The sequence below is a fragment of the Phycodurus eques genome, chromosome 1 (assembly GCF_024500275.1).
Source record: "Phycodurus eques isolate BA_2022a chromosome 1, UOR_Pequ_1.1, whole genome shotgun sequence".
Classification (NCBI taxonomy): Eukaryota; Metazoa; Chordata; class Actinopteri; order Syngnathiformes; family Syngnathidae; genus Phycodurus; species Phycodurus eques.
In genome coordinates this window covers 3,293,553-3,319,012 of record NC_084525.1, presented here as the reverse complement: position 1 = coordinate 3,319,012, position 25,460 = coordinate 3,293,553, and the positions used below count along the sequence as shown (strand labels likewise).

At 40.4% G+C, this 25,460-nt stretch overlaps 1 protein-coding gene across 2 annotated transcripts in view; it reads right to left on the bottom strand.

Annotated features, from left to right (window-relative positions):
* Positions 1 to 569: 569 nt before the first annotated feature.
* LOC133400220 (plexin-A1-like) overlaps positions 570 to 25,460 on the bottom strand; it is a 187,461-nt gene continuing 162,570 nt past the window's right edge. The window contains exons 19-32 of one of the 2 annotated variants that reach the window (XM_061672672.1): positions 21,391 to 21,625; positions 20,111 to 20,253; positions 15,192 to 15,289; positions 14,270 to 14,428; positions 13,788 to 13,854; positions 11,423 to 11,569; positions 10,774 to 10,933; positions 10,062 to 10,165; positions 9,873 to 9,969; positions 8,252 to 8,442; positions 6,251 to 6,420; positions 4,734 to 4,946; positions 2,974 to 3,124; positions 570 to 1,973 (exon numbers count right to left, since the gene is read on the bottom strand). In XM_061672672.1, coding sequence (XP_061528656.1) covers positions 1,878 to 1,973; positions 2,974 to 3,124; positions 4,734 to 4,946; positions 6,251 to 6,420; positions 8,252 to 8,442; positions 9,873 to 9,969; positions 10,062 to 10,165; positions 10,774 to 10,933; positions 11,423 to 11,569; positions 13,788 to 13,854; positions 14,270 to 14,428; positions 15,192 to 15,289; positions 20,111 to 20,253; positions 21,391 to 21,625 — 2,031 coding nt within the window. In that variant the 3' untranslated portion in view covers positions 570 to 1,877. Of the gene's footprint in view, positions 1,974 to 2,973; positions 3,125 to 4,733; positions 4,947 to 6,250; positions 6,421 to 8,251; positions 8,443 to 9,872; positions 9,970 to 10,061; positions 10,166 to 10,773; positions 10,934 to 11,422; positions 11,570 to 13,787; positions 13,855 to 14,269; positions 14,429 to 15,191; positions 15,290 to 20,104; positions 20,254 to 21,390; positions 21,626 to 25,460 lie in introns of both variants that reach the window. The other variant, XM_061672665.1, reaches the window with a different exon arrangement.

Here is a 25,460-nt window from a genome sequence, read left to right as displayed (position 1 = left end):
GCGTATAAAGACCACGCAAAAATAAATAGAACCAAACACAATTTAGAAAGAACATTCACATTTTAAGAATGGAATCAAAGCATTACAGTTTTGACTGCAGATTGGAATATAAGTAAATCAATTATATATTTATCCAACTTGACAGCCCATCAAAACAGGTCTGTTTTCCGATGAAATCTTGTCAAATGTTACAAATGAGAGGAAGTCTGTAAGCCACGTTTCTACGAAGCGGCGCAGTTCAGTTCATTTCGCCACAGTATCGGACAGATAAAATAAATCCAACACTTAAAACATGAAAGGTTAATTTACAGTAACTTCCTGTATGCAAGGCGTCGATACAAAATCTGGATTCCCGGAAGGGGTTAAATCAAGTGAACGAATGCCACTGTACATTGTACACGTGACAAATAAATACTCTTTACAGTACAGTGTGCAAGACCTTCAAACATGACTTTGACTCCAGCGTCTGTTGCAAGCCAAATAGTTTTCTTCATACCAAACAACAGGCAGCGGTGTGTATAGCATCACCCAGCCCCCCCCCCCCCCCCCCCCCCCCCCCAAGGTGTTCTGAAATTTGGGGTGGTTTGAGTTGGACGCACTCTTTACAATGGAAACAAAGGCATACTATTAGGAACTGAACAGAAAAATGTACCACCGAAACTTCAAGAAGGTGGTGTGGTGAAAGTAATTGTCAATATCCGATCTATTCTATACATCACACCAGATGCATCTAATGGTGCAAAGCGGTGATGTTGGCTCACTGTGTAATATCCTGCCTCTAAATTGGCTATTTTGCAGGGTCCTTGTGTCAAAGATTTTGATTTTTCTGGGTCGCTTGGCTCAAAAATGACCAAACATGTTTGGATATTGTAGAAAACGTCATGAAATATAGAAGGTTTCTGCAATTCATGTCTATTTTTGCCATGTACCTATTTTTTTAAGTCTCACTATCATGACATTTTATACCACATTTTATCTAAAGAAATGAAATCTCTTTGCACTAAACAACATTCAAAGCAAAACATGGCACATAACAACTTTTCCTTGTTTTTTTTTTCCACATTTTGAAATATGAAATCCTGTCAAACCTATCATTTGTACATTAAATGCAAAACATCTCTGTCAACTCAAACAAGAAGGTCCGTATTTATATAGCTATAAATGTGTTCATATATCCTTTGCTCTCTTTTGATTTAGCTTTGTTGTGCAAATTCAGCAGAAACACGAGTGGCACAGCACAAAGGAGAGGAGGCAGTTTGGTGGGGATGGAATCGAATATGGCAATGAACCAAAAGCAGGGTTTTAAAACTTCCAAATAAAACATTTTGACATGTAATGAGTCCATGTCAGTTGGTATGCAGTTTTTATCAGTGCCAGAGGAAGAGTTTTCCCACAGCAAAAGTTCTTCCTCCTCAGTGTCCACCCTGATGAGGAGTCACACTGGATGTGCATGAGCTCCCCCTGGAAAATGGCGACAGGAAAGGAAAATCCCACGTTGGGATCAAGTATCTTGCTTTCTTTTGTCTGATCACAGATTAAGCCTGTTGAATTTGCACCTTGGTCGTGGTCCTGATTGCGTCCACGGAACCTAACCGCTGCCCTCTGCTGGACTGGAGTCAAAATGGGCGAGTATCCGATCAATTTGGTTGTTCCAGGCTTGGTTTGCAGCTCAGTTAAAAAAAAAAAAAAAAAAAAAAAAAGGTAATCAAATCATTCCATCCTTTGCTGTCTCTTCATTAACCTTGAAGTGTTCTTTGCCTGTCATTTGTTTTCAGAACAGCGACAAGCTCAGATTTCAAATGTCCGGGAGCGCAAAGCTGTCTAGAAGAAGGCTTCTTGTCCGGCGTTCCGAGCCGAGTGACCGACCGGTTTAACCCTCAGCTCGCTAATGCCATGGTGTCAATGACCTGCTCCAATTTGCCGCGTAGCCGCTGTCTTCGTGACTGCTCATCTTTCTGTAACGCTGACAGGATCTGCACCCAAATGATGAAGAAAGACAAACAATACTATCGTCATCATTCTTATCCATAAAAATGTACTATTACTCTACTAGATTCAGAAGATGAGGCGGTCGAGAGAAAAGTTTACTCACACATTTTTTCTATATTGTTGCCCCACTATGTTTTCTCCATGGAAAAGCACTACTTGCCCAGAAAATATAGAAAACATATTGAACGTTCTTAACCCAGACAAGAGCACAGCCGTAAGTTAATGCTAATTTTAGGCTCCGAGCTGATGATTACATTTGAGACTGATGCTAACAACTTGTGTGTTGAATAAGAGTAATTTGGGATGCATACGCGTCATTCTGCATCTACATTCATGTTATTGTGTGGACATGCACTTATACAGATCTGAACTGAGAATTTTGCAGCTACCTTCATCCTAATAAAAGAGCATAATGAAGTGAAGCAAAGGGCTTGAATGGAGCCAGCTGCAAGCAGCCAACACAACTACTGTAATATAGCTTTAATAGAGGGATGGAGCGGAAGGAAGGCGATAAAAAGGAGGCTGCAACTTCTCATCTTTCATCATAAAACTGTGATAAAAAGGGGAAAATCAAAGGTGGATGAGAATATATATAGCTGTCCGTCACAAGTCACAGGAGGCGAGTGAAAGTCGAGTGCCTGAAGTGCAGTGACTCACGGGAGAGGAAATAACCACACTGAGCGATCATCAGAAGAGGACACGAGAGTTTATCGCAACATGCAATAAAAAAAAAATGGAAACATGTTGTTGACCATCTATTGCGAAACACTATCGTAAAATGTAGCCTCGGTGGTCTCAATATGACTCCTTTCAGCTGATAAATGTGGTATTTGAAGCTCTGCAGGTTTAATGAAGTGTCGTTTTAACATGCATTCTGCAGTAATTGTGCGAGGACCGTCAAGGCTGTCGCCATAAAGACGGTTTGCCCTTTGTAGTATAACGAATATGTCTTGAATTGAAATACAGGACAGAGCGGAACCTCACCTCGTCTTTGTATTTGATGATGTAAGAGTAGATCTCGTGCAGTGCAGACATGCTGTTGAACTGGCTGAGGTGCAGGCGGGACTGCTCTGCTAGGTAGGCACTCATGTCCTGATCGCTGATGGCTGGCATACGGGAGATATCGGAGTAATACCTGGAGGACGGGATCAGCACACTCAGGACCTCATTGTTGTTCATCTGCATTCATTTGGCTCAAGAGATAAGACAGTAAGGAAATAAAAGTAATTGTGACTGTATAAGGCTATAATATAAACTAGGGGAGAATATTTTTAAACCATAAGCCAAATGGGGTCGTATCCATGGCAAAAAATAAAAACAAATTCCCATATATAAAGCATTTACATACAGTTAAGCCCAAAGCTATTCACAAACTGGCCAAATTTGAAGTTAAAATATCTGATGAGGCAAATAATTTGTTTTCAAATTTGGATTCCGGGACGCTAGTGGATCACAACTTTGGTTTTATTCTAAGGGGCATATTATTATTAGTTTTATGTGTTGCATGTATATTACAAAAGCCTAATTTGTGTGTATCCAAAAACTAAAGCTACAAATTCAAAGTCGGCATGTGTGTCTACAATCGTGATACTCAAACTTAGCTCCCTACGACGCTACTAGCGTGTATCCACACATACAGTATCCTAGTATCCTTACTACAAGGCAGTGTGCCATACAAATGATTTTAAAGCTGTTTTTTTTTTTTACGGTAAATGTATTAAATACAGTTGCTTGAAGTGTGACTCAGCACTGCCTGTGAGTTTGTCACATTAAACACAAGGTGAACATCCATCCATTCATCTTCTGTACCACTTATCTTGTTCAGCGTCGCGGGGAGCGAGAGCCGATCCCATGACATTATTAAAAATGCATCCAAATATTGTGTTAGGACAGAAAAGCTGTTTGCACAATCAATGTCTCAACTACGTTAAGTATAAGATGAACTGCAGGAAAAGAAACACAGTTTAACTACAGCCAATTAACCCTCGCCAACAACATCTTATCTCGGCATGACTTAGCACTGCGTTTCTGGTTTTATGGTGTTTTAATTCTGTAATTCACTTAATAACTATTACCATAGACACTGTGAACATGCTAGCTGGGCATCAGTCGATTGGCGTGGTTGTGCTAAAAGAATTTAACCAGGAGCACAATACTTCACGCTGTCACACCCGGAGTTAAGGAGGCAGCAGCCTTGAAAAGCTACTTAGAGATTAATAGACTCACCCATGAAAGGCAACTACAGCAAGCATCAGTGGTGCATAACTTATCTGGAGCTGAGTAACATTTCGGTGCTGAATAAAAGATGAAGGGTGAACCAGGGGCTGTTTTCAGTGAGCAGTAAATAATGTCACAGTTGCAACAAATCCTCCTATCACCTGTGTCATTTCCATCTCGGCTTGATGAGGAGGATCAAGAGAGAAAAGACATTGGGGGAATTGGCCCTTTGCATATTGTATATTAATGAGCCAGGATGGAAGATGCTGATTTGAAAAGATGCAAGAAAGCAGAAAATTGTTTTGCATTTATTTTAGCCGACGTTGTGCTCTGAACTTCAAGCTACCTGTTCGCACTCTCACAAACAAACAAGTACAGCTCTTTGAGGAATATTTTTTTTCTCATTTCTAGCAGCTCACATACAACCTTCCGGTCAATATTTCAAACTGCATTCGATCACTTGATGGCATATGATTTTATATTGCAGCTTTTATACTCAGTTTGACTGAATGCAACCAAAGATTTACCTCTCCACCCAATTCTTGTAGTTGGGGATGTCTTTAGCGTAGAGGAGCTTGTTGGACGGTGAATCTTTTCCCAGTTTGTGTTCAGATGTGGAACAGGAGTCCATGAAGGTCTGGGCCACCACAGACAGACAGGCATCCGTGATGCTGTTCTTTTGGATGTCAAACACAAATTGGGGGTTCTTGATCACATTCACCCAGAACCTCAGAGGGAGGCTGCAAAAAGCAAGAGAAAAACCCTTCAGTTAACATGGAGAGAATGATGTCTAATGTGGTCTTATTATCTTATTGCTTTCAATGTTTGAATGATGACGAACAAATGCCATTGTACATACAGAATGTATTCTCAGGTAGCATTTATTTCAAGAACATTGAAATGCATTTGAACTAATTCATAATTCATTTAAATACGAACTGGAACAGCTCACTCCTTGACTGTCAAAGCGTAATACGCGTGCGACTAATGTCACGCAAGTTCCCTTGAGTGGTACACAAAATAATCACTGCCTAAGACCAGTTCAGTTGTTTTGAACTTTTAAATTCAATAGATTTGCATTTAATTTTTAAGAACTGTTAGCTTAGCTTATTTTTTATGTTTTTTAAACCAACAAAAAACATTTACCTGTATTTAGGTACAATTTTTATGTACCTTTTATGTACAATTCATTTTAGCTGAATCCTTATGTCAACATTTTTTTTTGTACTGTGCACACAGTATTAATGTTTACACTGTGCATAATTTTACAATAATATTAAATATACTTTTCAGATCTAAAACCTCAGTCTTTTTTTGGGGGAGGGAAATAATCACTTAAACCCACTACTGCTACTCTATTTTAATGTTGGTCATGATGATGGCGGCACTTTATGAGCTAAATATCTTTTAGGTGGTACTTGGTTTAAAAATTAGTGCCCAATTTTTGTATCACTTGCATTCATTAATTAACTATTAATTCCACATACCCTGGTTGTTAAAGCTTCGTAGTCTGCAATGTAAACACGAGCCGCGCGCATCTGTAACGACTCAATTTGATTGTCCCACAAAGCCCGATAGAAGACTTTCTGCGCAAACATGTGACTTCCTTGCGACGTTTGATTGGTGAACTCAAGTCAAACATCACTGTCGTAATCACGGTGGATAGGAACAACGGCGCCCGATGCAGAAGTCGAAAATTAGTCTAAAAATAGATCGCGCACACAATTGTTGACAAATAAAAGTAGCGAACGGCTCGTAGATTATCGTAGTGGAGTAAAAGTACCGTTTTTTTCTTAACATAAATACTTGAGTAAATGTAAAAAGTATGTTTCATTAAAACTACTCTGACAAGTACAATTTATCCAAAATGTGACTTGAGTAAATGTAGCACGTTCCTACCCGCCTCTGGTTAGAGTTGAGCGAGATAATATTGCTAATATTGTCTGTTGTCACTTGACATACAAAATGGCTGCTGGCTTAGGAATAGGGTGAGCAAAAAAAAAAAAAAAAAAAAAACACAACACTGCAAGAAGTTCCCGTTTACCAGTTGCTCTTCCAGGTGTGTCGCACATCGTAGTCTGTGATGGCGTGTTTGTCTGCCTGCTCATCCAGGAAATCAAACATGTACTTAATGGCCAGCGGCAAGACGCTGCCTCTGTGGGCCGTGCTGAAGATGGTCTCGAAAAGGTCATCCACAAACTTCTGTAATGTGCCCTAAAGAGGAAGAAGAGTCAATCCTCTGATAAGCTATGAAAACCAAAAACACATGAAGATGAGATGAGCCCATGTCTTCCAGTTTCATTGTATTTTATTGTATTTATTCATCTTATTTCGCATTTATCTTGTAAAGTGTCTGAAATCTAATGTTTGTTGGTGTGTTTAGGAAATTTGAGTGCACCGACACTGGTCACACAAAAGGACACTGGTAAACGATGTAAATGATTCTACATGAATATGTGACTTTTGAGCATGTGATATAAAAGATGGTTTATAATCCCTGCAGACTTCTGAGACATGTTTCCTTACCCATTAACTAGCTGAGGCGGCCCATGCTACTTTTCAAAAATTGAAGTAATTCCATCAGAAAGTCTTTAACTGGTGGGATCTTGGGCTGTATGTACACAACATGGTTCAAGTGACTTGGGCAAAGGAATTGCACCAGAGTTAGTTTTGACCAAAATGAACTTTGCAAAAACCCAAGGTTGTGTCCTCTCTCCACTGCTCTTCTCTCTCTACACGAATGACTGCACCTCAACGCACCCGGCTGTCAAACTCCTGAAGTTTGCAGATGACACCACTGTCATCGGCCTCATCAAGGACGGTGACGAGTCTGCATATCGACAGGAAGCGGAGCGGCTGTAGCTGCGGTGCGGCCGAAGCAACCTGGAGCTGAACACGCTCAAGTCTGTAGAGATGATCGTGTCCTTCGCCACAGCTGCCCCTCACGCTGTCCAACTGCCTTGTGTCAACCGTCGAGACCTTCAAGTTCCTGGGAATTACAGTCTCTCAGGACTTGAAGTGCTCCGTCCTCAAAAAGGCCCAGCAGAGAAAGTACTTCCTGCGGCTTCTGAGAAAGCACGGCCTGCCACAGGAGCTGCTGAGGCAGTTCTACACAGCGGTCATCGAATTAGTCCTGTGTTCTTCCATCACAGTCTGGCTTGGTGCTGCTACAAAAAAGGACAAACTCCAACGGACAATCAAGACTGCTGAGAGGATTGTCGGTACCCCCCCCTACCCACCCTTGAGGACTTGCACGCTGCCAGAACTAAGACAAGAGCGTGTAAAATCCTCTCGGACCCCCCGCATCCCGGTCACCGGCTCTTCCGGCTCCTTCCCTCAGGTAGGCGCTACCGATCAATGCAAACTAGAACTAGCAGACATTCCAACAACCTCTTCCCTCTTGCAATCAACTTCTTAAACAGCTAACCTACAATTCCATTGCAACATGCTGGCAATTTTTTTGTCTATTTGTCTTGAGTTTGTTGTCACATTTCTGTGGGGCCAATTATACATGACTAGTGCACTCACTGTAGTAGTCTCGCCACGCTGCACTATTTGCATATCTGTTGTTGACCAATACTGGCCACTCATGCCAGAGTAGCATCTGCTCCATTTGCACACTGACTGAGGAGTATTCGCAACATTTGCACAATCAACATTGTCCCAGACTATCGTACTACTCGCTTGAAGTCTTGGCGCCCTTTGCACAATGGTCATTGCACCGGACTATTGCAATATTAGTCATTCGAACGGCTCTAAGTGCTAGAGGACTCTGCATCTCTTTGCACAATTGTAAAAAAGAAAGTTTACCGGCATTACCAGATAACTAGCAACCCTTTATTGCTCAGTGACTGTTTTTCTCAATGTCTTTATGTCTCAAAAGTGTTCTCTGTCAATTGACTGTCTGTTGTCGTACAAGAGCGGCTCCAACTACCGGAGACAAATTCCTTGTGTGTTTTTATGGACATACTTGGCAAATAAAGATGATTCTGATTCTGATGATTTGGATTCTGATTCTGATTCTGATTGCTCCGTTGACTCTTACTTTTGTAGCCAAGAGCCTGGTCAGGTAGATCTCGGATACCATCTTGCTGCCCCGGTCGCCCTCCCTCTGGTCCGAATGGTCGTGGTTCTTCACCAGATGCCACAATTTAGTTCCACTCTCCAGGTCAGGGGTTATCATGGGTGTCCGGGATCGAAGGCTGTCTGGACTACTGGCTGTTCTCAGCATGCTCTCTATAACCACATATGCAAGTACAAGATACATTATGGACCCGTCATTCATTCTTCTACCTCCCCTGTTATGCATAAATCTTTTATCGAGGATAGATGACTATTCCCATATGGGTAACTTGAACTCCACCCAAAAAGCATGGTGGTTTCTTTTCATCTTCTTTTTATAGCATGGCACTCTCCCTTGCTCGTTGTCTGTCCTCGTGTGTGTTTTATTATTCATGGCGAGGGTGTCAAAGTTGATTAGCGCTAAGCAAGGAGATGCATATCTGCGACTGTTCTGTTTAGAAAGATAGCGAGGGAGACGGAAACGGAGAGGTGAGGTGAACAGAGGGGAGATGACGATCTGCAGAGGATGCTGCTGGTCCCGTATCTGAGAAAAAGGATGGGGATGGATGAATGCTGGAGATGAGAGAGAAATGTGCGTTAGAGGGGTAGGGGAGTGAAATTTAGAGTAATGGAAGGGCACAGACTCAAAAAGAGATGCTTGCTGGAGTGGTGTCTGTTGTTCTTTCTGTCAGCAGGGCGCGGAGTAGCTTTAATTCCAAACCCATCACGAGCCGCATTTATCTCCCCTCACTCACGCCCAGAACATAACCCCCCCCCACCACATAATCACCATGAAATAGAAAATACAAAAGACATTAGGAGAGCGAGGATATTTTGTCATCTTTTTTTTTTTTTGCCGTCTTATTTAAACTGTTCCTCATTGTAGAGAAGTCCGACCAGTGGGACATATTGATCTTGATTATTTGCATGAACGGTTCATACTTCTACAATGAGGTCAATCTGATAAGTTGGTTTGTAGACAGGGGAAAAGAGTCTTGCCCTTATTCACACATCATCATTGACCTCACCTCTAATAAGATAAAATATGAAATGATGAAAATAGACAATGACCTATTTTTCTCACAAAGTTCTTGTCTGTTAAAATGATTGCTGCAGAAAGTGGAGCTCTCAATCCAGTAATCACAACTGTTCACAGAATCTGCAGTCAGTGGATTTATGTTTTACTCCTGATAAAAATATGACTGCACAATGTTGTTTTCTACTTCGTTGGGGGGGGACACAGCAACAGATTTGAACATAAGTTTAACTACAAGTATGTTCAGTTTTTACCAGATAATCTTTATCTGTCTTCTAAAGTTTCTTTTTTCTACATCATATTCTGTCCATCACAGCCTGCCACTCATTCTCACGCGCCTTTCACTTCTCTGTCAGCTAGGTATTGAGGTGTCTTCTTTTATGCCTCTCATTTACAGACGGCTTGGAAATAGCCATTAAACAGCCTTGGCCTGAGGTGATGGCGCTGGACGAAAAAAGGATTGCCATTGACTGAGAGCGAAAAAGAAGAATGGAGCCTATGATTGCAGCCATCATAAACAGAGACGGCCAACGAGAGATGGGGATCAAGTCAATAAGAAGGCGAGTACCGTATCTGCTGAGGCTCTTGGTGAAGGTGGATGAGTTGGAGATGTTATAGGCCGAGTTCTGCTTTGGCACCAGTGCAATCACTGAGCCATCTGTCACCTACACATTAAAATGAAACCAACAAAATGTTATTGCCCCTCAGTGCAAACCTGTATTTATGCATTTTTGTGCCCATATTTGTGCTTGTGCACCTGATAGTGAGCCAGCGTGTTGAGTCTTTTCCAGTCATTGTCTATCTTTGTTGTGACGTCTTCATCCTGCAGAATAATTCGAGCCATTCGACCCTGGCGCCATTCTTCAGATGGAGGGGATAAAGGTTTTTGCAACGGAAATGGAAGAAAATATGGAGAAAAAGTTTTTATCAGTTTCATGAAATTGTCAAAGCTAAATGTCTCCCTACATTATGTGGACAAGTGTGAGGACATCTGGCAGTAAAATTACAGTTAGGATGCATTTCAAGGCCAATTATGTCATAACGGCGCATGGAGGCTGTAGCAATTTGAAGCCTCCTTAAAATGTAATCAATGATTTTTTTTATTTTTAATTTGACATTAAAACTGGGAAGGTACATTAAGAGATACTGTAATTGAACATTTCAGGTATATAGACAATAAATATATAAAAGGTGTGCAGTGGAAAGAAAAACTGTTTATATTAGCAATTTTTAAATTCTTCTTACATTATATGTGAAGGGAAAAGTGTGTCCCTGTAACTAAGCATTAGCAAACTTGGGCCAACCTATGATACTCGATTAAAGAGGAAAACTTTTTTTGCTTTTGTTTTTTACCTTACATTTCATATAATTACAAATCAGTAGCCTCACCTCTGGGAACTTTTAGAGAAAAACAATGAGCTGTGCACATCTCGGATATTTAATAGGTGCATAATTTGCTCGTGTCTTACCCAAGTCCATATCCGAAGCCTTGGGTCTGAGAGAGTAAGGGCTGCCCTTATAGACGGCATCGAGCAGCTTCTCTTTGACCTGAGTGATGGTGTCACAATTTAGACACTTAACAGTCACCTCAGAGGCATTCTCGTTCTCTGGGTTCACACAGTGCAACGTCTGGAAGATGAAACCAAAGGAGGGTGGAAACGGTCACGACAACCAGAAAATAACAGCTTCAGAATCATGTGGTTGTAAGCTTGATTTCAGGGGGGGGGGGTCTGACTTTGCTGTGGTTGCTAAGGCAACTATGGATAATCTAATTTCGCATTCGACAAAATTGGTGGACCAGCCAGGCCATCTCACGTTTGGAGTGCATAAGAAATTTGCAATTTTAATTATTACCGGTAAATTAACCCATTACATTTGACTGTTTGTGTATAGCACTTAAATAAAGGTGTTTTTATTTCAAAAGGAATGTGAAATGAATATTGACAACATTTCCTTGAAGCCTCAAGATTACACAAACATCTCCGCTGTAAGCGAATGGTCGGATAAAGATATGATCGTTCCCCTGTTGCTACTGTATATTTGTTAACTTTTACACCAATGAAGCAGCATTGTTGGTGTTTCAAGCCAAAAGTAGACAGGCACATTAAGTTTACTGACCAGCGTTTTGTAGTCAATCTGTTGCCTGATGAGCTTGTCCTCGCTGAGAGAATAGCGAGCCTCTCCTGTGATGGCGTCTATCGGTCCTTTCTCCATCTGTTGCTTGATGGCACAGTGAAGCATGAAAAGAGGCTCGCCTGCACACTCCTGGTCAAGGAAAGGACACAGAAAAAGAGACTACCTCATATACAGCATAATTCAACTTGCGAAGGCAATAGTCAGTTCAAAACAGTTTGTTAAGGGAAGCAACCTTCAGCAAGTAAAAGTGCATTGATTACTATTCAATTTTTAAGTCAGCTTTCAATTACCGTGAAAAGAAGGTTCTGGTCAGAGGAGCTCAGAATTTATTTTCTACGTGTATAACAAAACCTTCATGTGGACGCATCACATGACCTCAATGAGCACCAACATCCCGAGCTTTCAAGTTCCATCAAACCTTTTTCTATTTCACGCTGCCCGTTGAAGCTCTATTACCATGACATTGGTAAAAATACAATGCTAATGGCTGTGAATAACGTCACAGTTAGATTTGTAATTCTAATGTGGGTCTAAATGTGTGACCATTCTGTGAGGGCACATCAGAATTTGTTTTACGTTTTATAAGTGTGCAGTTATGTATGGGTCATGAGATAATATTTGAAAAAAAAATGTCTGTTACATCCAAACAAACTTAGAGCAATTAGTTAGCATCTTACGCATATAATGTGCAAACAAACAGAAAGCACTCCACTTTGCTGTCTTTCTATCGTACTAATTTAATCAAACTCGGTACTAAAAGTAACCTCCAGGAGAAAGCAAATAGAATTGTGTCTCTATCCTGTTGGTTGATATTTTGGTCCACTTCAGAAGGTTTGCTTAAAAACGACTATGTCATCACTGTCTTTTGAAAACCATGCACATCGTTGTTATTAATGTTCTGTCCACAATGTGTGGCTGTAGTTCATACTTTCTTATATATATTTATATATAGATATATATATATACATAGATATCTATATATATATATATATATGTCAAAATGAAAGTGTTAATGCATATGATTAATCACAAAAAAAGTTTTGCAGTAATCATGAATTAACTCAAATGAATCCCACAATTTATTTTGACCACACACGCTCCTTTACGTCAACCGTGGGTGGATATCTGAAAGGTGGCACAGGTTGCTATAAGGTCAGTGATCTGGTCAAGACTCCGACTGGTGTGCTCGATGGCAAATTTTGCTTCAAAGGTCACCCCGATGGGACTTTGGATGAAATAAAGGTAATTTGCATATGTACACTCCCCTCGCCTATTTATTTTGAAAGTGTTGGATGCTGGGTGTGTTGGGTGAAAATTCCAAGTGCTAACCCGTTGATAAGAAATGATGAGAAGCACCAACAGTAGAATGCAAGAAAGAACTTCAAGTATGTAGGACTATATCGTAGTAGTAGTAGTGTATGCATGGAGTAGGAAAGTATGAACATTTGATCGATGGAATCAATTCTTAATTCTTCATCTTGTCAAGAACTTTTGAACATTTTAATGGGTCCAAATTTGTGACTGTGCTCTAGTGCACAAAGCAAGGTCCATAAAGGCACGCTTGGAAGGGTTCGGTGTGGAAGAACTTGACTCGGAACTTCTCAATGTGATCCACCTGTAAACTCCTTGGTCTCTTCTTTTATTGCTCTTTATCTAATCACCTCTCAATTTCCTACCTACCTCCTGCTTTAAGAACCTTGTGAGTATTTGGGCCAATTATGAGTGCAGCTGCCAACGAGAAGACACATGCACATATCACTGTTACGTTGTCCCTTCAGCTTTTGCCTTCCTCGACTGCATGCCTCCCCACATGATTTGCCTTTGCTGCCCTCATTAAATTGTATGGCGCCATTTAGAATATAGGGCTGTAATGATGGTTGCTGCTGTATCAAGTGCGAGAGTGGAAAAAAAACAACCAGTTGCAGCAATATGAGATGTTCACACTTTGCTGGATGCAGTTTACGTACGCAATTTCATGCAAAGTTTGACATGCTAAAGGGGAAAACTTGTTTTTGATCACTATGCATCCATGGGAATTATTGCATAGTAATGTGATTAGGATTACAGTGGCATATGAGGACACATTGCACTCTCATTCTAACTAGAGAGTGAAAATCTCAGTGAAGATGCATACAGTATTTACTCATTGGCTCTGTAGGAACATTGAGAATCTTTTGAAGCTAGGCACATATCAAAAATTACGTAAGAATGTTTTAAGGAACGAAATGTGTCGGCAACAGATGGTGGCCTTTCAGCTATGCTGAGTAAAATTAGATTGAAACTAAATTTTAAATCCAACAATTTCAATCAGTAACACTGCAAACATGACTAAAGTTGCTGGCCTTACCTTGAGGAACTTATATAAAAGGAACGTAAACCAGTTGGTCAGCATTTTCTCAGCAACAGACTCCGTTCTGGCACAGGAAATAATAAAAAAAAAAAAACATGATACAATTAAACACCCCACTTGGCATGAGCAAGAAACAGCAAGCACATTTCTACCTCACTTTCTTTTTCTTGGAGGGTTGTGAAATGAAGAAATGAAGTGCACCACAATGACGGCCACAATGTATACCACCTGTGTTCTCTGCACAGAAAAACTCGGCAACTGCCGACGGGTGACACAGTGTCTCCCCTGTGGTACAACAATTATGATGATGACGCTGTGTTTTGATATCTGTTAGTTGTCAGGGTTATGAAAAAAACTACAGAAGCGATTGGTAGGAAATTTCCTCGAGAGAGCGGACACAAGAGATTTGCGAATCTGGAGAATTTTTTTTTTTTTTTGCGAAGGCCCTGGCTGAACTTTGGAGGAGTTGTCTTCCTCACCTCCTGAGAAGCAGCTTGGGATGATTTTTACTCTCTAGGTTTCTGTCAATCAGATCAGACAAAAGCTGCTTCAGGACTCCCGTGGCATACTCCATCTCCCCCTGCAGGGCCGTCATGATCAGGGACGCCACGTTCCCTCGGTCCCGCATTGAAAAAGATCTGGAAATACATTTTGACGGAAAATATTAATATATGTATTATATGTTTTGTCTGAGCGGCTCAGAAAATGGATGGATGGATGTTTTGCCTGTCATGGCAGGTACGTTTTTTCGGCTCTCATTAACGTTACGATTTGCAACTTTATAAAAGGAGTTATGCTATATCCAGTTATAGAGAATGACACTTTTTATGACATGAAAAAAGTTGTAATACAACAACTTATAAGCTTCACAAACTTGACAAAAGTCTGTGTAGTTATTTCTTAAGTATAGACACAAATGTGACATTAAACTGTTGATGATGGTGTTTACACGATCATAATTTTTGGGGCCGATCAGCGAGTTTAAAAAAAACGATAACTGATCACAAGATGGACGAATGTGTCTATTCAAATGACCTGTTCATTTACTGAATATACTTGCGTACTTAATTGCTCAAAAAATTATATTTACAATAAATAATGTAGCTTTGTTCCTCTATTTATACCAGTGAGGCATAGTGACAGACAGAACAAATGAATGGTCTTCTATTAGATGCCAGGAAGTAAATACAGTCATTAATGTAGCCACTTTTTGTGACATTTTAGTTTTTTGGTGTGCTGTGAGATGCTCCTTGGCACCATAAAAGTTGTAATTCATCATTCATCGACTATATCAAAGTCGAACTGGACAACATCCTCAACAGTGTTCATCTAAACGCAACACAGTACTCCTTCAAATAAAATAATAAAATCAACAAAATCAACATCTAAACGTAAACAGACCTCTGTGCCTCCAGCGTTCTAATGAATGTCAACAGGAAGTGCTTCTTTGTGAGCAGCTGGCCAAACAAAGTCAGAGCCTTTTCAACATTTGCCTGGACCTGAAGAAAAAAAGACACACAGCGAGAGACAAGCTGATTCACTGCAGGAAGAAGAGCAGACAAGAGCAACTGGAACTCACAAACATTCCTGTCATTTCTCTCCTGTCTTCAAGAATTTGCGACAGCAATAGACAAAACAAATCTAATTTTCAACTGCTAATTCATCATCTGATAAAAACTAAATGCTTCAGGTAAGTCAAAATCAATGAATGACATATGGACAACCACATACAAAGAAAAGGCAATTCGAAAAAGACAATGAATGAACTCAGAAGAACCATCTCCCCCCCCCCCAAAAGCACAGAGCGATGGTAAATCTCTTGCTCTGCTGCTGTTTTTTTTTTCTGTCCACCCGAGAAATGATTTTAGCAGACAATTTGACATAATTGTCTTTCTGGCATCGCAGGGTGGATGTCTCCTGTTAGAAAATCGACAAGAAAAGAATTGCCGAGACCAGTGTCGAGAAACCTAGACAGCGAGACTCAAATAAAGACTGGCTGCTGGAGAAATGCCAACTTACTTGCCAGAACACCCTTGAGTAACACAACCACAACATAACTTTGCTTAATGAACTTTCTATAGGGCAGTGGTTTCAAACCACTTTGCTATCACATTTATGTTAATTTGTCCCAAAATCTGTATTTATTTATTTATTACAAATAATGTTGTTGTTTTTTTTGTTCACCTACCGATGCCAGCAATGATTTTTTTTTTTGTGGTGTGCCATGAGATTTTGTTGATGTAAAACAGGTTGGGAAACACTGCTTTAAGGTGTGCTCAATGGTCATGTGTGTATTTCAGGCATGTGTGAATTGTACTGCAAAACAATTTTAACTACTCTCCATGGTAAAACAGATCTCTCCACACAAATAGCAATTCAAAATGCATAGAAATGCATTCACAGGCTGCCAAGTGCAAACAAAGGAAACCATTACCAATCAATCAAATCAGAAGCCTGAAGACAATCACTTCTGAAATCGTATTGATTGCAACAAGGCAAAATCAAGAAAAATCTGATTTTTTTTATGTGATTTGTTAATAAAGTAGACTTACTCATACCACACTTTAATAAAGCTTAACAAAACAACAACATATATATTTTTGTAATTCTCTGTGCAAAGGTAATAGAGCACACAATGACATAATAGAAGCAAGACTAAGAAAATGTCAATATCGTGCAATGTGGACAACACAGCTTTGGAAAGTAGACATTTTTTTCCCCCTTCGAACAAAAAAAACAACAAAAAAACAAACCAAAGCTTGCAAAGGAAACAATGTACTGTGTCTATTTCTGTGGACAAGTTTTATTCTTCAACACTGTTGGGCTAAAATACAGAATAATATATACTGTATGCTTGGGATCACCAATTCAAAACAATGGAGAGTGTGGTAGCAATGGGCAGAAGACAGGAGACTGAGATGGTGGTAGAATTGAAGATGCTGAGAGCTTGAGATGGTTTGGACATGTACAGAGGAGGGACACTGGATTTATCAGTAAAAGATGCTGGAAATGGAGCTGTCAGTTAGGACTCAAAGAGGAAGACCAAAGAGGTGATTTATGGATGTGGTGAGGAAAGACTTGCAGATAACTGGAAATAGAGCAGAAGATGCAGAAGACAGGGAGAGATTGACGAGGACGATTTGCTGTGATGACCCCTGAATAGGGTTAACCCAAAATCTGTTAGACAGGTATACTGTTCTAAAATGCATGAAAACAAGGAATTAACAATCCACCACTTTTTCCGAAATGGTGGCATTACTTTAAAAAAAAAAAAAAAGTAAAAAAATAAAAAAAAAGTCAAATTTCCATAACACATCAACAGCCACAACAGCTTCCTGTGAAGGAAAGCGAAAGAAGTGAAAAGGCATTGAGGCGTAACGTGATTGTACGTGTTTGTGTCAGAGATGGTGACACGCTCACTCGTCCCACTGGCCTGCACCTGTCACCACTCATGCACAACACACTAAACACCCCGAAGACACCTGTCAGTCAGCCACTGGCTCCGCCTCCCTCACTGCTGGTCTCTTTGGTGGTGTACTATTTTAATTTGTCGCTCTTCTTGTGTTTTTCTCTTTCACGCACCAACATTCTATTCCCACCTCTATTGCCATCCTTTTGGCACCACATTCTCTCCCGCGACACGCTATAATGAAGTGTCGAGGCCTGTCTCTAGAGCGCGAAATGAGATTCCTGGCCCTCGAATGTAAGCATTGTAAGTATCGACTCTGAACGACAACAGCAAAAACTTAAGAGCGAGAAAATGTTTGTGCTTATTTAGTGTACAGTACGTCTATAGGTAATTTAACCGTGTGTCTTTGGGGAGAGCTACAGGACATAACACGGAACAATAAATCTGGTGCCATGAGTTTCCACAGGCCACTGGATTACACACATGTGGCCCATTGGGAAATACAGACAAAAGGAAGTCTAGACATGACTATAAAGTACATAGCATTCCTTTATACCTCAGCTTAATCGGTACATGTCTACTTTCACGTTTGGATCGAGGGATTTAGCAACTGTCAAGCTGTGTACAAAAGTGCTGACAGTTGTTCACTCAACACCGTTCCAGGCTCTGCTTGTGCAAAATGTTTTGCCATATTACTTATGAATTCCGAAATTCTAGCCTTCACTTCCAGCAGCCGTCATCTCAACCACATCGCTCGCATTTGACGTTAGTTCAAATTGGTATTGTCACATGTGGGCTGACAATGGTACAAGCGAGGCGGTCTTACATGAATTTTGGAGGAAATCTCACCAGAAAATAAGCACAATGTTACAGTCAAAACTATTTTACAACAACTTGATCGTCACTATAATTAATGAACATTTCTACTATAGTGTCATAAGACGAGTAAATTGTTTTATATACTTTATTGACAAGTCACACCAGCACAACACAAGTAACAACATTGTATTGTCAGTTATGATGTAAAGTGTGTATCTTTTTTTTTATGCTGTTTCAGCTTTTTTTTTTTAAAATTTGAATTTTTTTTTTGGTAAAGCAACTACAAATTTGAAGAGAAACATTTTATTTGCTGCAGAGCTTTCCCAACAGTTGTGAATTGGAATTTACTCATAAGCCTCAACGGTAACCCCCCCTCTTTTTTTTTTAACTAAGCAATGTATAAACTCCATATATCCAAGAGATGGCCACCTACAGCACTGGAAAACAACACTATAATCTGCAGCTAACTACGATTACATTTTTCAACCGGGACTCTGCATTTTTAAACAGCAAAACAAGTTGCCAAATAGTCCATTGCGCTTAAAAAACACACTTTTACAAGAGTCGCGAAACATCCACTATTTATGGCTTTGTCCAGCCACCATTTCCAAAGGGTTATGCGCTTATTATGTTTAGATAATGGATAGATACTGTCATTGCTGCGCTACAGCTCAAGAAAAAGATGCTTTGCGAGCTATTGAATTATTTCCTGGCCACAGCAAGGCACTCGCCAAAGCGAGAACAATGCAATGTGTTAGATGGGGCACAATGATTGTTACTGCATATTCATGTTTCATTTAAGAATTAAGAAGCCCCCACGTCTGTTGATTATTCAACGAGAGCAAAGGGAGGGACGGCATGGTAAGACGATGAAGAAGTCAACTCAATGAATACATGCGCTAAACTAGAGTTGTACATTCTCTGACATTTTAGAGCAACTTTGACAAAATTAAAACTACCAAGAGCCACTTGTGCTTTACATGGTATGTATAAATACATTAAGTCTCGTCAAGCTTCGGCAGAAGGTCTCAGTACTTGTGTACATTATCAGTGGATTTCTAATGTTTATATAGTTACGTTCCATTGTCAAACGTTTTGTAGTATTGTAGTACAGCGACAGCAACTAAAAGTTGTAGTACAGCGACAGCAACTAAAAGTATTAGTTGCTGTCGCTGTTGAAACCAAACAGAATAGTTTCAGTCACAGTTGATTGGAAAATTGCAATAAGTTGTGGCAAAAATTTTACCAAATGGTTGTAAATTGCCTGTAAGATTAAGTAAACAGATTTGTTTTTGTTTAAATAATCCTTGCTGTTCTTTGCAGCCAATGGCAAAGATGCAAAAAAAAAAAAAAAGTGACTACAGTTCCCTAATATTAGCACAGTAATCTACAAAAGTCAGTGTTCATGATGCAGCACAAGATTCAAAATCTTCATCATGCCCCTAATTACAAACTATAATCTCTATCCACAATCTATTCCTTAAATGAAGCAATACAACATGTTGGGATGCAACGTTCTATATTCAGTGAGCTAAGAAAAGTTAGTTGCTGTATTAAAACTCATTCACCGCCACTGTCGGCCGTTGAATTCAAATATCCAAGTTAACATGGAGGAATGGCAGTGAATAATGACCGTGTGATTTAAATAATGCACATTTCACCCCCAAATGTTACCCTATTCCTCTCACCCTGTAACTGTACGCTCTTTTTTTCAACAGGTTCACTGATGCTTCTTTTCCGTCAGATGCTGGCAACCCTTCCTTCCTGCACTAAAATGAGTATATGGTGCGTCTGCCCCGCGAGATTCCGCTAATGATGGGACGACTCATTTGCATTCACAGAGGATACTGAACACATTAAGATGAAGTAGAGGATATGTGATTAAGATGAACAAAGTGTGGCTTTTTATCTGGCATCGCACCTCACATCTGATATATACTTATCATCGGAGTCCTACATGCATATAGCTAGCGTATTGCTAAATGGTGCAAACTAATGTTAGTTAATCAATGCAGCCACCCATATGTTTGGTTCTATTTCCATGTTAGTATGGTTCAGTTTGAAGATGAGATGGTGGTGTACTGACCCGTACCTCCATCTCCTTGAGCACAGGGTGGTCCTCGATGCCCGGGAACAACACCCTCATGGCATACGTCCGATAGTCCAAGAAGGGAATTCCGGCGCCGTCCAGTTCTTGTGTTAGCTCATGGATGTCTGTCTGGAGTTCGGCAAAAGCTTCAGGAAAAAACAAAACAAAAACAAAAACAAGCAACAGATTGACTGATAGTAAACTGTTGCAGCGGGCTATATGCATTTTCAATTCCATACATTTCACATCGAATTAATGATTCAATTGTACGAAAGCAGTGTACGAATACAATTGTCTCACGAGCCTCGTGATCCTGTTTCTGCAGTAATTTTCTGTCATCTACCTACTTTGCTGCGTCTGCTGGATGACAAAAGAATTTACAGCCATCTGCATTACCTTTACAGTACTTTAGTATGGTAATTTGTGGCTTGCCTTTGTCATTCCTATTGTGTAACTATTTATTCATGTCTGCTCATATGCTACTTTTACACGGTCAATGTTGTGATGTCTGCCTCTAATAATGGCTAGCGGATGATTGAACTACACGCATCCCCTGTCTCGCTCCCCCCCCAAGTCCGCCTCTTTTATCTGCTTCTCTGCCCACACACACTTTTAGAATTCTAAAGGACATCTGGGAGAGCAGAAGGCAGCATGGGCTCTTTAGGATGTGGGAATAAGTGCACAGAATGTGTTTTTCACATTGACCTAAATGTTTTTTTTTTTTTTTTTAAACACTTATTTCAGAAGAAGGATCAGCCTCAACAAGGGTTTTTAAGAGAAGAGCAATGTGAGAAGAAAATAATTAAGCAGACCTACATTCAAAGCAATAACGTCTCCAGCAAGACCATACACAATTACTTTAGTTCAAGTATTACATTGTTCTAATAATGTATCAGTAAACGTCTTTTTACACTCTGGGAAGATGCGGAACAAATGACGTGAGGCAAATTTGGATCGCGACTCAATCATTTGTTTCATTATGTTTTACAGTATTAGTAACAGTGTTTAATGTCTTTATCCACAAGTATGATAGCTAAGAATGTTAATGCGCTACTTTATAGATTTGCCTGAAAAGTTCTAAAATGTGCTGACCGTTTGACCCCGGGAGATATTTTTGCTTTCTCCATTATTTTCTATGGGGAATTTTTTATTTCTCATATCTGAAGCAAACTTCCCAGAATGGATTCCATGAGACCTTCCATGATAAGATATAATGAATTGTTTGAAACTGCAAATTAGGATAATTTCCTTCGTAGGCGAAGCTGCATGTGTGCTGACCATACCTTCTTTACATTCCAGGGCCACTCTGGACTCCAAGTTGTCCATCTGCAGCTGAAGACGTTTCAGGGTGCGGTCAGCGTCTCTTGATTTTCTCTTATAAGCTATCAGCACAGCGATGATGACCAATAACAGCATCCCACCGCCACCTCCGATCCCGATGATGGCAGGCAGTGTCAGCAAACTATCCGAGTAGATTTGAAGAGTACCCGGGGAGTACTCGAACCCGCCGGCTCGGATCTGAAAACACACAAATATTTTTAATGATCGAAATGTACACAGACGTTCCATGACATGGAAGCTGCCTTATCAGAGCTGAATGTTCAGGGTATTGCTCAAAGGATCATTAGGGAAAAGCATATTGCAAATGATTTACTTTTCCCAGAATTCATTTTCTGTTTCTCTTGGGATTCAACTTCATCGAGACGAAAATAAATACGACGCATGAGTTCATCTCACAGCAGCAGATGGTTGGAGGCGAATAGTTGGTGGTCTAAGGAAATGGAAACTTGGTGGTCTGATGAAAGAGAAGTTGTTTGACCCAATTTCTACCTCAAGAAACATGAAATTTTGATCTCCTCTGTAGTCAATATGGAGGACCATTGTTGACAGGCGTTTGCTTGGGGAGACTTACATCACTTTAATTACTGTGAACACTTTTTGTCAGGAATGTTTAGAGTTTTTTTTTTTTGCTTGCAGGGGAGACGCTTAGGGCAGTGGACGATGAAGATCTCACAAGATGGCTTTCTCAGCTTCGTTCATGAGCTCTGTCTGGAGATGCATGGGATTAAAAAAAAAAAACTCATTATGAACCGTTGAAAAATTTTGACGATGGAACATACCACTGCTCATACAAATAAGGAGGATATAAAACCTTGGTGAGAAGGGTTTAAGAAATGGAGTTTGATATTTGGTGCTGCAGAAACAATTAATAAATACATTCCGCATTTATTTTGTTCTTTACATATGGCTACAAGAACGAAATATTGCAGCCATGTATTCCTTGGATCATGCGACAGTACATATAAAGCCTAAACCCTTAACGATGTGGTCAGCAAGAAATAATATGCAAGGGTGACATGGATTTATTCAAGAGAGAAAATGTAAAACAACACAAGAAGCATAAAGCATATTCACCCGCATTAAAAGTAATCAAACAGAGTAATTAGCTATATTTAAATATCTCCCCAAGCAGCTATGGCAATTAGGAAAAGTGAAACAACGTATTTGTTTTTTTAGCGTTCAGTAAGTACATTTGCATAAGAACAGTTTATCTCAGTAAATAAAAAAAGAAACACACAGCGCGGGAATCCATCAAATCAAGCGATCCACTAGGGGGGTTGATACCAGACTCAAATGAATAATGATTATACACTTTGAAGTTCTTCTAAGTGAACTTCCGTGTCTAATTAGGAGAACAAAATCAAAGCAAAAAAATCATAGCGTCAATAGCTACGTACTATATGGAGTGTATGTGTACAAACGAAACTAGCACTCGGAGAGACAATTGCAACACCTTGAACATACAGTATACGAATAAGCGGAGAGTAATCAATGAGTTGAAATGACATTAATATAAACAGGACATTAGCATTAGCATTAGCAGGAATCGATTAACGTTTCAGTCTACTTAGCTGCTCAAACTGACGGGTTAAAAATTCATGTGTGATCCAGTTTTAACTGATATTTGTTATTGCACTGAGCTCCTTCAAACCATAAATACATGCTACATATTTGAAAGATGTCAAAAGGTGATTATTTTTTTTATTGTCATGAAATAACACAAGCGTAGATTTAATCAGAAATTGTGAGGCTTTAAGTGATCTTAGGAACAACTGCAATTCTACATCTACAGGAGATAATCAAAAGTAAGTGCATTGGGGAATTGAAGTGGGCAATACACATACTAAAACATGTTTCATTCAAGAGCATCGCGGTGATGTCAGAAAAAGCGTCCCAAAGGAAAGGCGGAGTGATTTCTGATTGCTAACAGCAACAGAACAACCAGCGTGAAAAGTTCCCTGTTACTTCCTACTAAGGCTGCTATGCAAGCACTTCCAAATATGACCAAACTCGCACCGGGGCACTGCCGTCCTTGCTTTGAACACCAAGATTAAGTTAGGAAGTTCACTCCAAGAGCACTCCGTTCGGAAACTCAGAGCGTTGTTGGCGAGTTACGTTCGGTTATTCAGAGCGCCACGGTCTGGAAGTGCACTCCCGCCGCTCTGACTGAGGAGACTGAGCGGCCGGATCGTCGGGCAGGACGAGATGTCTACAGGCCGAACTGACACGTTCAATATGGCGGACGCCCTGATGTATCCCTTCCAGTGGCCAACACGCTCGTTCGTAAATTCATCGAAAATGGAGCACGCTCTGCCTCTCTGAACGCTGCACTCTCAGAGCGTCAGATTGAATTTCCGAACGTACCCCAAGAAAACCAAGTGCAGTGTAAAACGGCCTTAAGGATGTGAGCTTTGGACCAGAGGGTTTGGGGTTTAAGTCCTATCACAGACAAAAAATTGGGCTGATTGCTGGAGAGAACTGAACCCCAAACTATTCTTGGGCTGACTCTATGTCTAATGCTAATGCTACGTCTGAAGCCAAAGGGACGAGAAACAAGCTTTAAAGAAACTTTGAGGATATTACCGGACTTTCAACCTCTTTTCATGGCAAGAAGCCATTCAGGTATTGCTTTGTTGTGATTTCATTTATTTTATGTCAACGCCGTGCATCTAATTTATTGCTTTATAAATGTAGTTCCTATGGCATGAGCAAGATGTGCAAGGATGAAGATGCCCAAGCAATAAACGCCCGTTCCAAAGAACGGCCTGTGTCTGTGTTGCTGTGAACAGAGCTAGAGTGGGGAAAGAAGACTATACGACACAGGTTGCAATAAGTGAAGTAATCATCCTCTCACCAAACAAAGCATTAAGACTCCGACATTACCAGAAACATCGTCACTTATCAAAGTCACGCTAGGTTATTGTTGTACTATTAACAGTGCTTGACAACAATATATCCAAAGATGATATGAGTGCCGTGTGAGCGCAAGCGTGACTCAAAGATGTGAGCGTCTATTTTTACTCTTGTGACAGACCGAAGGACTGATGGAGGAACTAAAAAGCTGTAGGCCAAAACAACAAACGAGTTTCTTTGAAAAACTCGAGGGAGACGTGCAGCTGCCAACACGCAGCTGAGCGTCAGAAGGGACAGGCAAAGGCTGGCTGACACACACACATTGTAGGGCCCTCGCTTTACACCCACACAAGCTGTGTGTGTCTGGACAACCATTGGGGTCCCCTGTAAGTAGGTCATTCTACATGGGGAAAATCTTTGTGCAACAGCTGCGTCCCTTTCCGCACTATCACTCGCAACGCATGCATACATGTGCACTTAAACATAGTATATCAATATTAGACTTTACACCGATTTTATCGGGCTGATCGGTATCGGTCGGTATTTAGCATTTTATGCTGATCGGCTTTAATGTCATAATTTGCCAATCCGATCAATGACCCGCAAAAGACATTTACTCCGCCGCGCTGTGTGTACAGTATATTTGAATCCAAAAGCTAGTTTATTTTTTAGCCTTGTCACGTGTTATTAGACGTAGTAGTATTGGAAATGTCTGACGGCCAATAAAGTTATTTAAAAAAAAAAAAAACATGTCGGCGGTGTGGAACAGACAACACGTCTGAGACACACAACACGTAATGCCCGGATCAAACTACAAGACAAATTTGCTCTTTCACGATTGCACTGTCAGTCTACTAAAATAAAATCTTGTATTCCGATACCACTGCAACCCGTTTTTTATTCATTGGGCTTTATCTTGTCAACTCAAATGCGACCGGCCGGATACACTTGTTACTGTGGTGACGACAACAAGAGTGGAGCGCGCTGACTTTGTATTATAAGGACAAAATGGAGAAAAACGTGTGTTGGCGGTCACCGGTGCTCAGGACAGGAGAGGACGTTCGTTTAAGGCTTGCTTGAGGTATGTTCACATACTTTTAATACAATACGGCTCGCAAGCAGGCAATAAAATGTTATGTAATCTAGCAAGCTAGCGATA